The 18,777-nt window shown below is 36.1% G+C and overlaps 1 protein-coding gene across 8 annotated transcripts in view; it reads left to right on the top strand.

Moving 5' to 3' along the window:
- Nucleotides 1-18,777, top strand: part of AMPH (amphiphysin) — a 99,274-nt gene that overhangs the window by 44,895 nt on the left and 35,602 nt on the right. For all 8 annotated transcript variants that reach the window (XM_072412213.1, XM_072412212.1, XM_072412215.1 and 5 more), the window contains exons 3-6: nucleotides 2,070-2,124; nucleotides 10,456-10,550; nucleotides 12,021-12,116; nucleotides 17,594-17,701. In XM_072412213.1, the coding sequence (XP_072268314.1) occupies nucleotides 2,070-2,124; nucleotides 10,456-10,550; nucleotides 12,021-12,116; nucleotides 17,594-17,701 (354 nt within the window). The remainder of the gene's footprint in view (nucleotides 1-2,069; nucleotides 2,125-10,455; nucleotides 10,551-12,020; nucleotides 12,117-17,593; nucleotides 17,702-18,777) is intronic.

The raw sequence follows: 18,777 nt of genomic DNA, 5'->3' as shown, positions 1-18,777 counted from the left end.
TGCACCAGTCCAAAGCATGGAGCCTATTAGCAAACTTTTGTGAACCCCATTGGTGGCATTTATTGCACTCCCTTAAAATAGATATCAAGGGCTATACAATACCGCTAGGCTATCATTTATACTAAGAAAGGGGCCACTCTGTACTAATAGTAGTAGCAATCAGCCATTCTAAGTAAGTCACCTAGCAGTCTTTGGCTAATCACAGCCAGTTGTGTACTGAGGCAGCGCTATGTACCATATTGGCCTACTTAATATTAAACCCAAACAGTGCATGGAAAAAAGTATGCAGCTCTTGATCAATGTGCCTGACTTATCAAAGCTGTCCAAGACTAGAGAGAATAGACTTGAAAGTGTATCCTATCCAGCTTTGGAGAACTTTGTTTAATCAGGCCCAATGAGTCAGCAATCCAAGACAGTAATGAGCACACATCTAAATACTAAGCAGTACCAAGTGCCAGTTTGTATACCTTGTTAGAATTTGTATCCCTGAAATACTGCTTTGTTTTCTATATGAATCCACAAACATACTAGCATGCACTAAAACTTCTGTCTCTGAAAAGCCAAGTGTTGTTTACAATCATTTTTTTATTGTCATACAGTATAGCAAATTCAGGCAACACTTATTGCAATAATCAAATAGAGTGTATCCAAAAAAAACTGTATACTAATACAATTAAACAGGCATTTTGTTTTGGATACAATAAGGAAGGGATGTAACCCTACTTTTTTTTTTGCCTTTCCATCGGTTATCGCTTTTTTTTCTCAGTATCAATGGCCACTAGGCAAAAAAGCGTACACCAGTGGGAACACAACAAAAAAAAGAGTTCTAACTCTTCCACACTCTTTCCCAAAAATATTTGCTTTACGTACATTTTAATGTACATTACCATTATGCATGTTAACCAATAATAACTAACCCTATCTGTAATTATATATTTTTTATATGCTTTGTTGCTGAATTAGTATTTTTTGTTGTTTTGTTTTAAACTAGGCATGACTAAAAATAAATAGCTAGAGATCTCATTACAGATATTGACACCCTTTCCAGAAAATGTAAGGATCTCCAGATACCCAGTCTTGGCTTAAAATGGAGGGCTGTACGGTTGACAGGCCTTATTATATTTATCACTGTTCTCATACAATGCAATTTTGGACTGTAGGTTATAAAAGTATATATATATATATATATATATATATATATATATATATATATATAAAACAATATTATATTATATATATATAATATAGGATTGTATCTTATTATATCTAATATTATATCTTATCTTTAGATTTTTTACTTGTCAGCTCAAACAATTTTCTCAACAACCATTTATTGGGAGATTCTGCCTAATATTCAGTAATTTTAATGAACTGTTTATGCAGATAATAAAATATTTATAATAATTACTAGCTATCTATTGACCAAATCTATTGTATAAAGTTTTTTTTATTTATATATACAGGTAGTCCCCAGGTTACATACTAGATAGGGACTGAAGGTGTGTTCTTAAGTTGAATTTGTATGTAAGTCGGAACAGGTACACTATTTTAATAAATGCAATTAGGACAGATATTTGTTTCAACATATTATTAGGCTGTGTGGTGTCAGTTACTTTATAAAATCCTCACTGTGAGTTATTCACAAACAAAGCTAAAAAGAAAAAAAACTTTATGGAGCCTAGACATTCATTAACTTCTCGATCAAGCCGTACTTTGATATGCAAAAAGAAACAACAGCATAGTTTGTCTTGGTCATTAAAAAGTTACAAGAGCTTGCACAACAGCAAAAGATTTCTTTTTCAAGTCATGCGAACCGCCCCTCTCCCCACTCAAGCCTCTGTCCTGCACACCAACGATGTTTGTTTCTAGGAGTTGTCCGTATGTCGGATGACCCTAACTCGGGGACTACCTGTATGTATGTAATCTGAATCTGCATCCAGCTTTATATAGATTGACAGATGAAATCTAAGTCTGCATCTAGTTTTTACTTTAACCTTTACTAAACTTGACATACTACATATGATTATATTGACATATTACAGCATTCTAAAAATATTCTAATTTTGCAGGCAGAGGGTAGCAGACTACAGAGGGAAATGCGTGCATACTTGGCTGCCATTAAAGGTAAGTTCTGAAGCATTCATTTGATTCTTCTCACTATCTCATGTCAAATCACTATGACTATTAACCACAACAAGACACAGATTGTACCTCTAGATAAAAATTCATTGGCTTTAGGGATGGCGATAAACAAGGGACATATGAAATAATATTGGACAAACAAATCACTAATGGCCACAGATTAGAGCAGAAATGGAGACATCCATAGTGACCTGCACTGGACACAGGGATATAGTTACTAATGAACATTAAAATATTACTATTGGCTACATTGACAGGCTACAGCAGTGGATTTGTATAATGTGACCAGTGCACTGAACATAGAGTCATGTAATCACTGAACATAGATGCTAGATTCAAGGACTATTCACCACTTCAGTAAAGAATTATTAAACACTGGATCCTAAGACTGACCACCACTAAAACCATAAAATGATTGGCACTACACCCAAGCCCCAGTAGTCACCAGGCCCAAAAAGTCAAATAGCTACAGCAAGAGATCAACATCCATGAGGCCCTATGATGCAGCATTGAAAATGTCATTTCTTTATGACCTTTATGACTAAATATCAGACTTTTTTGCCACACATAATTCTGCCTTTCCTTGTCTGACCCTTTGTATCTCCTGTACATTTCTGTCAGAGTTCAATTGCAATCTCTGCCATGTGGAACCTTTCAAGCTGTGCTAGGATTTGGTCATGACAGGATGGGCCTGCTTTATTAGGAAAAGCTCTGTTATAAGGCTCCAGCACATATCCGCAGCAGCCTTCAAACTCATTGGGCCTTATTTATTAATTCTTTCCTAGACTGGAGAGGATACACTTTCATCAGTGAAGCTGGTGTGATCCAGCAAACCTGGAATAAATCTGGAGGATTCAAAACATTTTCTAGCAAATAGCAAATGACTTTAGAGAAATCTATTCCATACGTGCTGGAGCATTATAACAAATCTTTTCTTAATATTAAAAATGATAAAAATACAAATTAAAATAAAAACTGAATCTACGTTGGTAATGTATACATACATTTGCTGCATTTTTAGATAAATGATATTTGATACAAATAAAGACATTGTTCAATACTAAAATATATCAAGTGCTGTAGTTAACTGCAGGAAAAGTAATGCTAGATTGTTTTGTTATAACGTGTGAAAACATCATTGTTGATTTGTTAGTTAACGTATTTAAACACGCATTTGCTATGAGCTTTGCTTTACGCAGTCTAGGCCACGGTGACCAACAAAGTGACAGCTGCCAAGCAATGGTGCCTCGTTCTGTCTGTGCGTAAATATTACATGAGATGTGACATCAGACCTGGCAGCTGACCCTGGATCATTTGACAGTGATCCTCTCACTTCTGTTTCCCTGCAGATGGCTGGACAGATTTGGAAAATACCGACATGTTGCTATTGTACTAAACGGATTACAGTCGCATCAGTTAAACAAACGTGTGGTTTTTTTGTTGTTGTTTAGGGGATTCTAAATGTTGGCAAACTCATGTCCAACAAAATGAGACTTTTACATTTTAGCATTTTATACTGGACATAAGAGCTCATATCAACCAATAGGATTCTTTACAAATTCAAATAATAAACCTAATTGTCCCTAATGGACAAGTGTATTTTAAGAAACTGGGATTTAGAACGCACACACAATAATTTCTAAAAAAATTACTAAAGTGACTCCTTTTATCTTCAGTAATCCTTTATTTTTATAATTATATAAAAACCCTCTCAGTAAATTTCTCTTTGTTTGTTGCCTGCCTGCTTAATATACAATTGAAGGCATATCAATTTGAATATTGAAGTACAAATAATATCTATTTAAATATGTTTCGCTCTTCAGGGAGTCTTAGACACAATTAGGCCCAGGGAAAATATGAATTGGGGGGCCCACATGCATAGCATTCCTGTTTCCTGCACCCCTGTTATTTTATCAATTGGGGCCCTGGAAAAGCTGAAGGCCATGGGCGATTGTCCAGTTTCCTCTTCCCTAAATTTAAACCTGTTGATCCTGTAATAAATCTAGTGAGCTATAGGCTTGTTGTTCTTTTTGCCTGTTCTGACTGTCATCATGTACAGTGATTCCCAGCTATCTCTGTGGACTACAGATCACCTTCCTGTGTTCTACGGAAAAGGAGCACGTATTTTTGTCCTGTCCTATAGTGACAACACTGCTCCATTATAGATAAAGAATAGATTTTGGGTTTCCAGTGTTAGAAATTAGCAGTAATGTGTAACAGGGCAGTGTGTTTGCCATAGTAATGAAAGTTTAGTGTGTGTGTGTGTGGGGGGGGGGGGTTATCGAAAATTGTCCCCCCCTCCCGCACCTACATTTTTGGCTTTGTACACCCCATCATTCTAGGGAAATTGAAAAGCAGATGGAGTAACATAGTATGACAGTTATAGATTTGTAAAAGATATAAATAAATTTAGGGGCCCTTCCCCAATGCTCCCAATTTGCATTTTTGATTTAGGACTCCCAGGCACACTTGCTTTTAATACTGCAACCCCAATGTTATATTTTCACAAGATTTTACAATTCTGATCCCCATATCATGAAATTTGTAAAAGCTGGGGTGCTGCAATTGAAGTGAATGGTGCTAACTAAAAGTGTTCCCTGTGCACCCTGAAAATTACAAGTCATTATGACATACTGTTTAGGGGATGAGGGTTTATACACAGAGAGCTGTAAGGCTGAGGAATGTGACATGCAGCATTTATACACACACTTCTCTGATGACGTCATTACACACACCCACTGGGCGGGGACATTGTTTGCATGATGTTTCTTTCTCTTTTTTTTTTTCTCCAAAAGACTCGGCACAGCTATGAGAGGGGGAGGGGGAGCCTGTGTCCTGATCTCTTCCTAGCTGTGCTGTGCTCTTCTCACTCCGCCCGGCTCTAATCAGCTATCGGCTCTTATCAGTGGAGAACGGGGCGAGCAGAGCAGCCTCTTCGGTGTCCGTTTAGAGGTGCTGAAAATGTGCAGGGCAGAATAAGCACAGCAGGTGAGCGGCCCGCCCCCCAAAAACGGGCTGGGGAGAACTATGAAATATATATATATATATATATATATATATATATTGGTGACATGCATATCTCTAGCAGAAACAAAGAGCAATAACAAGTGACAGTGGTTCTAAACATTCCCTGCCCTATTCTAATATATAAAAAAGGTTTTGGCCTTAGCTATGGTTAAAACAAATTGGGGCAGCCTTTGAGATAAAAATTAAAAAAATAAAACAACAAAACTAATATTTTTATAGAACATATTAAAACAAGCAAACAAAAAATGAATAGCATTTGTTATTAGGCTGCCCTAGTATGACCTGAAATGTGCACCCTTCTCCATTAGCAAGATAGACAGGAATTGTGTGCATGCCAAATTACATACTGCATTACAAAGGTGTAGTTGGGGAAGATGAGCAGTAGAAGAAAAGAGCTGGAGGCTGAGGACAGAAGCAGTAAATAGATGAGACACAATGGAGGTGAATAGAGAAGCAGATTGGGGTCTTGTAGGTGGACAAAAGGTACATAACAGGAGGAAAAAGGACAATGCCATAGAAATGTATACTTGATTCAAGTTTATTTAAATTATGAAGCACAAAATAACTGATTATGTACACATGCACCCCCTTCAAGACAATCTGTGTGGATAGTCTATAAAAGCTTTATACATCTGACATCTGCAACCTGTCCTTATTTCTCGCCAAACTGCCTAAATGGTATCCATCCATACATTACATGGCACCAGGACTGAATGGGGCTTTCTATGACATATACATAAATACCACAAATATACATAGTTAAAATTCATAATTTTAATAATTGTTGCATATTGCAACTATATATGACTATACATACTATATTTAACTTCATATAATTGAGGTATTTATGTATATGTCATGAAAAGCTTCATTCAGTCCTGGTGCCAATGTAATGTATTTATGTTTGTAGGGGTGTATACCACAGTATGTTAAATAGAAGGGTTGTCTTTATCCCAGGCACCACATCTTTAATACCTAAATGGTATCCATCACCTGACTTGCGATTTTCAATCACCCTTTCAAAAACTTTCTTTGAGAGTCTTCAGAGTGTAGGTTTTGCATTGTTACTGACTTATTATAAGTTATATCTACGTTTTTTTTTATTCTGTATCATATTGCAAACCCTTGATTTAACTATTAATTAAATTTAACTATTAATGTGACCTTGGAAGTGCTTTGGCTGCACAAGTGAATATTTAGGTGTGTTATATTTAGGCTGTATGCTTATGCAATCGGTTATTTTGTGCTTTTTATCATAATTAATTAAAATCAGTTTGCACATAACTTTATTTTATTTTGGCATTCAAGTGTTTGCCTTTCTCTCGCCTCTCCCATTTTCTGTACTGGGTTGGGTATCCCCATAGACCAGTGTTTTTCTTTATCTTTATACCCTCGATATACCTTTTGGGCCCTCAGGGAACCCCTTCTATAATTGCTATATCCACAGTTCACAGTACATTAGTGGTGGTCAGTGGTGTCTTAGAGGCACAAGTTGCTTATTGCTCAGGGAACTCACAGCAACCACCGAAGTACCCTATACCTACCTCAATAAAATAAGCTTATGATAAACCTAATCCCTTTGAAACATTTGACGTCTTTAAGCTTGCACAACATTACATAATAGGGTTACATGCATAATGGGAAAATATGCTGTACATTTAGCAAGGGAAGTTTTCACTTAACTTAGTCAATTACGTGAAGCTTTGCTGATATCAACCATGCAATCATCTACACATATAAATCATGTATTTTTTCACATTTCCTTGCACATAATTACATACTTTTTTACCATATTCAGCGAAATCAAGAATATTTTCTTTGCAAGATGATAATTTAGTTTTTAGCAAGAAAATAAACTTAAGTTCTCTGGTAAATCAACCTCCATATTTTAGCATTTATTGCTAAGGCATCCCTTGTCCTTTGCTGAGTACACACAAGGAGATACACTGCCAATTTTGCAACTGAATAGCAATCATTTAGTCAGAATTCCCAAAATGCTCAACATACATGTATGATATTCTTCCCATGGGATCTAGGGATGAGTGATCTGAGTTCCCAACTGAGTTTTCTACAGTTGTTCATAGACATGACTTGTGTGTTTTGAATCAATTTTTATTAACATGTTTGATTAGGACAGAAATTGTATGCTTATGATCAGTCTGGAATTTAATGATCTTAATCAGAAATATAAATTGTCCTATGTGTCCTAGGCCTAACATTTGTGTATACATTACTGTAGTGTATGTGTTGTGCTATGCATGAAACACTGTGTTATGAAGCTTTATCTAAGAAGTATCTATCTCCCAAGCAATGCTGCTTTATTACCAGTAATCATTTACTATATATAACCATCTGTCTAAAATAAATTCATACAACAATTATTAGGCTTCTGCTTGGCAAGGCTGACTTATGGCTTCATTTTGTCCAAACTTATTATAATCATAAATTACATTACAGCTTCTGCTATACAGATGGGTATACAACAGAATAACTGCTTCATTATCCTCTGCTACTCATGTACTTTTCATTGTCTTAGAGGTAGCAAGGATAATGCCTTCATGTAATGTTGCTGTTGTTTTCGTTGTTCTATTGTTCCCTTATGTCCTAAAGAACCACCAAATCAAGCTTATTTTACTTTATTAGCTCTTTACCACTGCAGTTGAAAAGACTAGACTATATAAGCTTTATTTTACTTTATTTTTTTATTAGATTTTGTCTCTTTATTATAAAAAAATGATTAATGCATAGTGCACCCATGACACTAGCTTCTCAGAACATTAAGAGTTTTCTAAAGCAGGAGCACATCAGTAGTTTTTTCTTTCAGATAGTCTCCAGTTGCTTTCTTGCATACAGAGAAGGTGTGAAACTTCACTTTAACTTCAGAGTAGTCTTTAGGATCACCAATGTACAAGTGCCACAACTTAGACTGTGGTCAAACAAGTTTCAAGCAGTACCTCTGCAGATGGTAATGCTGCATCACCCAAAAGACGTACATATCCTGGAAACGAATTGGGGAGCAGCTGAAAAGCCTTTTTTTGCAGAAATGTGAAGGGGGTGCATTTATGGTGTGGTTTTTCAAATGCTCCATAGAGGTTTCCATGATCTGCTGCTGAACCACTATCATTACCTTGGAAAGAAAAGTTTTACAATTTGAACAATCATTTGCAAGTAGTTCCAAAGTGGTTGAAAGTTTTTGTAAGGACAGCAGATGATTTATCCTGAAGAGATTCTCTACTGTACTGCATCCTCATGCTAAAATGTATCAGCAAAAATTCAGAAATTCATGTCAGTACATCCCTCTCACTGATGTTGGAAGCATTGTGGTCGAATCTGAATTGGCTGGAGTGGTTACTGTACGGTTGGCATACACCTTTTGATTTTAGCCTGGTTATAAATATTCAAAGAATCATTTCAGAATGTGTGACCCCATGCAGCAGCACATTTACTGAAGCCTTTTACAATCACTCAAACCCCAGAATTCTGTGATGCATTCTTATGCAAGACTTACCTGTGGTGCTAAATCCTGATCCACACACTCCGACCACACACAGGCCATTGTTGACTAGTAAGTTTACCATCATAGTGACAGTTTTATAGCATGGTGATGGCAGGCCAGTCCTCAAAACCTACAAAATGCTTCCAGGAAAAGCTTTCAGATATTTGGGGCCCCCAAGGCACTGGAGACGGCCCTACAGGCTTGCGTGCATTTTTGTGCTTTAGTAATTTTGAAAACTATCAAGGATGAAGATTGAGTTAAATAAATAAAAGATATGGTGCTAAATCACATGTGTGGTTAACAACAACCTAACACTAATATATATATACCTAATATTCTCAAGAATTATATATAGTTTACAAGTTTTCTAATTAACCTAATGTTCACTAAACAAAGTGATTCTGTTTTTAATTCCTGACCTGAAATTGGGTGTTTATGAATGTAAAGATAATCTAGCATTTTATCAGAGTACTTTAATAAAAAAAAAGTTCTAAATCCATAGTAGAAGGTCCTACTACTAGTAGAGTAACTGAGGATCATTGTACGCATAAAATAAATACTGCGATAGTGCGATATTTATATAAAATGGTTTTACTCTCCTCCTCTTAAAAAGACATGTATCTATATCTATTTAAATTTTATTGTGTGGTTGAAAATTATTGAAACTATATATATATATATATATATATATATATATATATATATATACGTATGATTATTTCATTTTGTCTCAGTCCTGCTTATATTTACTTATTACTTTACTAATTCTCGGTGAGTCTCATTTGGCATCTGATAGTGTCAAGGACAGTAACTAAGCAGTAAAAAGTAGACTTTACTTTTTGACTTTTTCTTTATCTTGGTACGGCCAATTTTGTAATTTCTTTTCTCTGTGTCAGAGAGCCTTGACTTGCTGTACTATCTCTGAATTAACTAAAGTTTGTTCTGAAATCACAGAGGACGTTATTATCTAAAGCCAAAACCTTTTTTTTATTTGCAGGGGAGTGACAAATTCTATCAGTTTTTTTTTTGGCATCTGCATTCCATTTTTTTTCTTTTATAAACATGAAATGAGAGGTTAGATTTCCAATGTAAGGGGAATCCCCACTTGGACAATTAACATGTGAACAAGTGTCCCCATTGAAAATTTCTGCTGCTGTTCTGGTGGCTACTCAAAAATTTTGGATTTACCCACATTGGTATCGTCAGTGACATAGATCATGACATGGAACAATTAGTAAATCAGGAACACAGCAATAAAAACCTGCTTGTGGTTCTAACATCTTACCATTAAATATAAAACATAAAAGATAAAGAATGCATAATCTGTGAACTGACACTACTGCTATAAGTGCTGCCTCCTGTTTGTTTCTCTTTTGTTACCTAGCCACTGATATGTATCTATGTATCGATCTACAAAAACCTGAACAGTACTGATTCACTCAATGCTCACTCAAAGCAGAACTAGCACATCTTTGACCATTACAGTTATAAAAGACTGGATAAAAATAGAGATGAGTGAATCTGCCTGGGTTTGGTTTGTCCTGATTTTGCAAACAATTTTTGAGCTTATTCAGGCCTGTTCCAGTCAATAAAGTTGAACCAATATCATTGACAAGGTACCATTTGCAGGTATCATTGATCAGTGAAATATTTGCCCTTTAATGGTGCCACAATTAAACCAGATCCTGAATCTGCTGTATCCTCAAATAACACACAGTTTTGTGTTTATGTGAATCTATGTGTATCTATTTGATAACAATTTCTATACATGTATCAATTTATTTTTTTAGGAATGCAAGAGGCATCTCTTAAGCTCACAGAATCACTTCATGAAGTTTATGAGCCTGACTGGTATGGAAGAGAAGATGTAAAAATGGTGGGGGAGGTAAGTGCTTTCTCAAAAGTAAACAAACTCCGTTTTATCCTTCCTTTTTCTCAAATGTTCCCCTCTGTCTCTTTCCATTCCTTCTCCTTCCTTCTCCATTCTGTCTTCATTTCTTCCTGTTCCTTTATGGAGCTTAGTTTGGGGAGAGTCCATTGCTGTGTGTAAGCTGCAAATGAAGCTTTTCAAAGCTTACACAGAGCAGCCCCTACTAGAAACTGAATGGAGCAATGGGGGATAAAATGAAATGTGAGTAGGTTCTACTGAGAAGGGAATAATTAAAATGCACGAGCAAAGCACATGTTCACATTAAAGTCTGTATTTTTGTTTTGGCAATATACTCATTTTTGAAAAAGGAATTAAATGGCAAGGATTTCATTTGTTAGATTTTTCATATTCAATAACATATCAAAGTTAATCCAGCTAAAAAACCTGCAAGCTTAACTCCAAGCCAAACCTATTTGTTCACACAGAGTGGAGAAGAGTTAGAACATTCTCTTTTTTTTAATTTCTGGTACTTGGAAGATCCTATCACTTGTTAGAAAGTGTTTATCATAACTGTTTATAGTGGCAATTATTTTTCATTTTTTTACCTGATAAGCACTGGCACATAAGTGCAATTTTTTTTATTGAAGTTAACTGTTGAAATTGCATTACAAAATTAGATATCAAGAAAACCTATATGCATGTAAAAGTTGCATCTTTTACAAAATAGGTCACGGGGTAAAGCTTTTTAGGCATTTATGCTTACCCAATCAAACCTATAATTTTTTTTCAAAGCTGTTTTTTCTGTTTGGAAATGCAAAAGTATTTTACTTTATCATTTTCCTATATATTTACTATACTTCTATGTTTCCTAGCCAAAAAATTGTACTCCATGGAATGGCTGATAACTAGTGGTGGTCAGATAGTTCTGATCTATTCTGACATTAGATTTCTCCCATGCTCAGGATGATATAACGTAATTGAAAGGTTGCCACATTTGTACTCCTGTCTCTATCTCCTATAGGGGGCTGTGGCCAAGGTCAAGAATGACATCAATGCAGCCCTCTATAAAAAACACAGATAGGTAAGGCAGTTAAAATGTGGACAATTCTGTTGGAATAGGGATTTTTAAAAAATGGTGTGGAAGATGCCACCTAAATACCTAGGTGAAACATACTTCTAGGAAACTGCTTGAGAGAAAGTATTTGTGGGGAAAATGCTTGCCAACAAATCACAGCGGATTTTTTGTTATACACAGGCATTTTTTTCTCATTGTGGCATAAAACGTGCCTGTTTTCTTGGAATAAATAGGATTTAGACAGGCCCCATGATGTCCAAGGTACCTGAAACTGGCTAAGGAAGCAATTACTGGTAACTGGTTTTCACCACACATAATAATTTAAACCTTATTTAAAAAATGTGTTTATGTATTTGTTCAGTTGGAATTTTATATTCTACTTGGTGATTTAAAGTATTTTATTTCTGCAGAAATGTGATGAACTCTGGGAAGATTTTCATCAAAAATTAGTGGATGGAGCCTTGTTAACCCTTGATACATATCTAGGACAGTTTCCTGACATAAAGGTATGTTTTTCTTTTTAAAAATCTGAATGTTTCCACTTTGTACGGGTCTCTAACTCTTGAATACCCCTTGAAATAATGACATTTTTTACAATTTATAAGTAACTTCTATATTTATATATGGCAAATATTTTCCAAATAATCCATTATGTTTTTAGGCTACAAACCTACTTACCAATGCCTGTTTAATATTTGAGTTTTAGCTTGTTAAATGATAAACTTTTTTTATTAATTCATTAGGTACATTCAGAGTCCATCAAAAGTAGGCCCTTGGGTATACCTCCAGTTTCTGTTGACAGCTGAGTCAGTGATAATCTAATCTCTGTGTGCTGCTTAAATGGATTCTGTTACATATAAAGCTTCCATAGCAGAAATATGTACTGAGTCAGGAGCATTGAAACCTGCTGCATGTCTGGGCATTGGAGATAATTATTTCTAATGGTGACATACTAAATTTAAAAATACATTAAGGCAATAACATCTCTACATTGACAGGTTTGGTGGTGGCGTGTCATTTTATGTGATTACTGAAGTGTTACATGGTTTATTGGTAGACAGTTTAAAAGAAAATTTGTGTCAGTAAAATTTGGAGCTGTAAATGTAACCTTTTGTACATTTCCCATGTTTTAACTCACTGCTGTAGTATTCATTTTCTAAATAGGATTCCTCCATTCTGACATTTACCTACTTACTTATTTGTGCAGATTAGTGCATGAACATTGCAAATTTGGTGACTTTCTAGCTAAAACTTGCTACATGCTTGTGCATATCTGGGCCAGATTTATCACTAGGCCGCACAGGTGCCTGGCTTCCCAAGGCATTATAACATTCTCCCACCTTGTTTGCCCATTGTTATTAGTTTAGTGTTTATACAATCCAATTCCCAACTCCTAAATCAGCACTCCCAGCTTGCTGCTAAACGTTAAATGACACTTTTATTTTAGTGGTCCCTTCCCTGGGTGCAGCCCGTTTTTGGACCTGATTTATTAAAGCATCAAGGCTGGAGAGGATACACTTTCATCAGTGAACCTGGGCGATCCAGCAAACATGTAATGGATTTCTTAAAGTTGTTTTCTATTTGTTAGCAACTATTTTCAATCCTGGACCACATCCATTCCAGGATTTTTTGATTGCCCAGGTTCACTGATAAAAGCGTAAAATCCTCTCCAGTTCTTGATTTTTACTTGTGCTTACCTTATTCTTACCTTAATAAATGAGCTGCATTTAGAGGGGTTGGGAGTATATTTAATTACAACTTTAATAAAGGTCAGGTCATCCTTTCATTTTGGTTTCATTATTAACAAGATGCAAAAATACATTCCTACTTCCCAAGTTTTCCATATTTCCCGTAAAGGTCATTATTCCTAAATTGATGCAAAAATATCTTCCTGTGTATACTACTCACAAAATGCTGTGCTGCTGTGGCCAGGGGATTCATGTCTTTGAATTGTAGCAGGTAGTTATATTTCAATGTATTCCATGTATTTTTAGAGAAAACTACCTAAAGTATTTCTAAATTCAAAGCCTTAAACACAAACAAAACTAAAAATGAAGCCTTTTATGCAGAATGACATACCTGCCTATGACTGCAAATGTAGAATTGTGAAATTAGACAATTTCTGCTTCTGTGTATCTGCAAAGGTTGACAAACAAAAGGAGCATTGTAATTTTTTTTATATATTTATATATATATTTTTAATAAATTCTGTATTTTTTGCAAAACTAAGGAAATTCATCATAAAATGGTTAGCCAGCAATAAAAATTAGATTAAAAAGGTTTATAACATGACCATCCAGAGTCAAAGGGCAATGAGGGCAACACTATAGTGGTTTCGTGTTTCATGGGTTTTTTCCCCAAAAGCAAAAACCAGGTAGGAGGTAGTACAAAATCATGGAAAAAAGTGGAAAGAAGTCAGAGTTAAAAGAACGAGTTTACTAATAAAGGTATTTAGAAAGGGGTAAGGGAGGAGAAGGGTACAGAGTGAGCAGTGCCTGGTATGGCTCTGGTTAGTCAACCCCTAAGTACTGGATGGCATCTCAGCAGTTATGAGCTACACATAGGAAGATTGGTTTCCTTTTACTTACAGTTTGTAAGGCTGTCTGTTTTAGGATATGGCTCTAAATATAGTTGAACTGTCTGGTAGTTACATACATGTGGTGCTTGAGAAAATGCTGAATTGTGAAGTCCACTATTTTAGTGCGCAGCCTGAGTAGATATCTGCAGTGGTGTTTATGATAAAGAGATACCCTCACATTTATTGGTGTTAATGCTCAAATCTAGGAAGATATAAAGAACACAAATAAATTCAGCTTTATATTCATTATTAATTGCAGTTTAAGTAATTGATATGAGCACCATGTATAGCACATGAAGAGACAAAAGATCCCACTATGGCACATATCAGACAAGAAGAAAGAAACGATGTATGGGAGCCAATCTTTTGTGCTGTAGCACTCATGTACTAACAAGGAGTATGTCAACAGTAGGATAAATTAGAAGGGAAATTAATGGGGAGATGCCAAGGGAGGTACAAGACCTTGTTCCAATACATAGATGCTGTAAAGAAAGCTCCTGTCTGCTGTCCTACTAGAACGGATTGTACCGTTTGGCAGGGCTGTGTAAATCTCAGGATTTAAAAGTTTGTGAATGAAATCCTTTAACAGGTAAACATTTTTTTATATATGCATTGTATCTCCATATTTAGTTGTTTGCCTAGTATACAATTTAAGGACTAACTGTGGGAATGATATCACAAGCTTTTATTCTTCAATGCAGATTGTCTTGATGCATTGGCCCTGATTCATCAATGAAATCCGCGCTTGCTGGAAGCGCGAACGTACGCGCGACCAGCGAGCGCGGTTTCCCGCGGTCCGGAGTCGAGTGCGCTTGTACACTCGCCTCCTCACTGCCAGCCGGATTCCTGCCTTGATAATAATGAGCAATAGGGGTCGCGAATCTGCCAATTAAGGCGATTAGATTTCAGGGAAGCTTTTATATAGGCGCCTATGTAGAGGAGTTGAACTCGGTTAACTCTTGCCTAACAGGAAAAAAATAAGTGATTTAAAAAAATGCTGTTTTCTTAGCGCACATAAGTGTTTAAAACATTTAAACAGCGCAAACATTTTTTTTTAGGGCTATGGGTAATGTGTGTGCCATTAGAAAGAACGATTTTTTAGGGGAACAGTGACTTTTAATGCAAGCTCGCCAGTGTAAAGCTGCCGGAGATGCGCGGCTCCGGCCGTGAGCTTTTTCAGTTGCTGAATTGCGCGACGGCGTACGATTTCGGATCGCGAATACGAATGCGCGAGCGAGCGTCCGATTCTGCTTGATGAATTAGGGCCATTGTGTTTGCCCTAAAAAATTGACAACAAATAAAACATCTATGGTAAATTTCCATAACTTAATTGAAAAAACAGGTCCTACTTAATAAGGTATTTTATCCTCTCACCTTGATCAAGAATGAAATCCTAAATATTGAACAATCTACTTGAATCATATATTGTACCCCCGCACCCTGACAAAGAATTTAACATTAGGAATTTAAATGGAGCAAAAGGAAGAGGAAAGAGACTGTAGACCTAATAGGATAGGAAATCCTAAAAGGTTCTCCAGATGTCTACTCAAAAGGAGCCACCCAGCTATGTATTATCACAAAGTGGAGACATATGAGCCCTGGATCCTCCAGAGCAGGGGCAAAGCTAGGATTACTTCGAACAGGAAACAGTAATATTAGAGACAGCGATATTTTTGAAGTAGAAAAAGTCTTTTGACATACATGCCATGTAAGGCTTATGGCCAGAAGAGAATTGCGGGCAAGTTGCCCGTAACCTAAAAAAATAGCCATTAGAGTAATGGGAGTTTTCCATAGCCACCCATTGCTTATATAATTAATATTGACACCAGTCTATTAGTCATACTAGGTTAGTAGCTGTACAGTAGAGAACATCCAGGAAGACCAGGTCTCAATAGCAGATTTTTAATTTAAAGTGTAAAGTGTCTTAGTATTTATTCTAGTAATACAATCAAGTTTCTGTATACTGCTATGTTAAATAAATATTTATCTCTATAACCATCTTTTATAATTCTGCACTGTCACTGTAATGCGCCTGGGCACACAAACCACAACCAACTCCAGATATCCTTGAATCAGGTTTATTCAAAGCGGCACAGCACAGCAAGGGTTAATTTCAATCAAGCAAGGTACAGAAGGATAAGGCAAATGCAGGTCAGTAACAATCCGACTGAACAGTACTTTGGCCAGGGCGGATCCCTCCGCCTGTAGAGACAGACAAGCTGCGAGCAGGACAGCAGCCTCGGCCATGTTGCCTGCTACTGTGGCTGGGAACCCCAGGGACACCGCGGGCTCGCAGGGCGGGTAAGTTCCTTACAGTCACTACATATACACTTGCGATGTTGAATAAATCCCAGACTAGACTGGACATTCATAATTACTTGAGGATAACCTTGGCATTCACCTTATGTGCTATAGATTATTTCAGTGTGCTACTGAAACATTTACCAAGGATTTATTTTTACATTGCCGTGCGATTTTGAATCTCCTATTACATTTTGACCTAATTGCAACCTATAAATGTGAATGACTTTAAAAGAAGCCACCAAAGTTGCTGAATTTTCTACTTTTGGTTACTGAGCAATCGAAACATTTCTGAACTTTGATACTATTGTTTTTTTAATTGTTCTCATATTTAAAAGATTAAAATGGAAAACTATTTTTTATCTAGATCAATTTCTTTAGTTAGCAAATAGCAAATGTACCTTTAACTCAAGTTTGTAAAAGACAAAAGTTCCCCCTAAAAAGCAAACCAACCTCGCCAAAAGACTAATGACTAGTCCTTTGCCAATGTAACCCAAAGGTCACAACATTTGATTGGTCTTGTATATTGTTTATAAGAATACTTTTTCTGTTACAACTAAAGAAATATGCTGGTGTCATCACCTTGCCCCATCTTGTCAATTAGATAGTCAAGAAGCAGCAGAATACTAATTAGGTCATATATCTCCTCCTTTCAGCATATTCCTTGTCAGCACATTTCCATGCAGGACAAATGTTTGTTTCTCAACTAACCAGTCCCCCTCCTCTACTTGTGCTGAAGAATGGAAAAAATGTAAATGTGACTTTAAATTATAGATTAAATATAGCACAGTTTCAATAATAATCAGGATGTATTAGGATAAAGAGCAAAGTGTAATATAATGTTAACAATAGCAGTCAAATATTCTACTTTTTCTAATATCAATAAACTGGAAGTTGGTTATTTGAAATTAATTATTGCATGCTTCGAAATGATACTCATTTTTATGGCTGTTCATTCCAAGCCTTGAGTAAAACAAGTACAAAAGGGACAACAAGCTCTTGGTTTCCATTAGATGTAAGGTCTTGATTCCTACTCCTACTCTATAAATAATAGATTTTGTTAATATTTTGGAAAATAAATTGAAATATTATTCTCATTTATAGAATCGAATAGCCAAAAGAAGCCGAAAGTTGGTTGATTATGACAGTGCAAGACATCACTTGGAAGCATTACAAAATGCTAAGAAAAGAGATGATGGCAGAATTACAAAGGTAAGGAACAAAATATATTACAATTTAATCAGCAAAATGGCATTTTTAAGATGTATATATTTTTTCTCTTGGGGGTGGGACAAATAATACAGCTCTTTTTCTCCTAAAGATGTCACTAGAACCATGCTACTTGTAGGGTCAAACTGAAAGGATTCCACACTTCTTGGCTGCCACGCACCTATTTTTTTAATCTACATTATACTTCATTATTATTATTCTATATTACTTTACATTTACTGTTTCAAGTAAAAATAGTAAGACAAAAATATAGTAAGACAAATCCAATATACAAAAGTTAAACTTCGAAAAAAAACTTAAAAAAAAAGTATATTACACATAATAAAAAAAATGGACATAATAATAATATTAAAAAACAGATGCATTAACACAAATTGCTGGATGAGAAAGCATCTCTGGCCATTGCATCACAGACTGTGCCATTAATATATTGAGATCACCTTCTTTCACCTGATGACAATTTTCATGAAGGCTACACAAACAGCAACAGCGGGAAATACAGAAAAATGTTCACAATGGTGATTTGCTGTGAACTAGACAAGACATGTGTATCAAAATAACAGAACATAGCACTAAAACAAAAAATGGTAATTTGCTACATCAGTGCAAAAACCATATGTTATGGGGCAATACTATCCACCTAACTGTCTAACCTCTATATCAAAACCAATTACCTCAGTGGTAAGGGATATTTATTGCATTTCCTGCATTTCTTTAGAGCAGGGGTCCTCAAACTATGGCCCGCGGGACGAATACGGCCCGCTGAGGTTCTCCATCCGGCCCCCCCGGCTGCTGAGGCTGCTTCTCCTGCTTGAGTTCTGGCTGCCTGCCATCTGCACTCCAGGGAACCCGGTCACGTGACACCACTGTTGCCGGGGTAACGCTGGAGCTGTCGGGCTGAAGCCATCAGGCAGAGAAGAGACTGAGCAGAGCAGAGACTCATTCCCTGCTCACTGCAGGACAAATGTACATGATCAATGTACATTTGTAAATAGTATGAACATATTATGCACATTGATCATGTACACATGTGCTGCAGTGTGATCCATGTATGAAGG

Source organism: Pyxicephalus adspersus, chromosome 5, assembly GCF_032062135.1.
Source record: "Pyxicephalus adspersus chromosome 5, UCB_Pads_2.0, whole genome shotgun sequence".
NCBI classification, from domain to species: Eukaryota; Metazoa; Chordata; class Amphibia; order Anura; family Pyxicephalidae; genus Pyxicephalus; species Pyxicephalus adspersus.
This window is presented reverse-complemented; position numbering and strand designations above follow the sequence as displayed.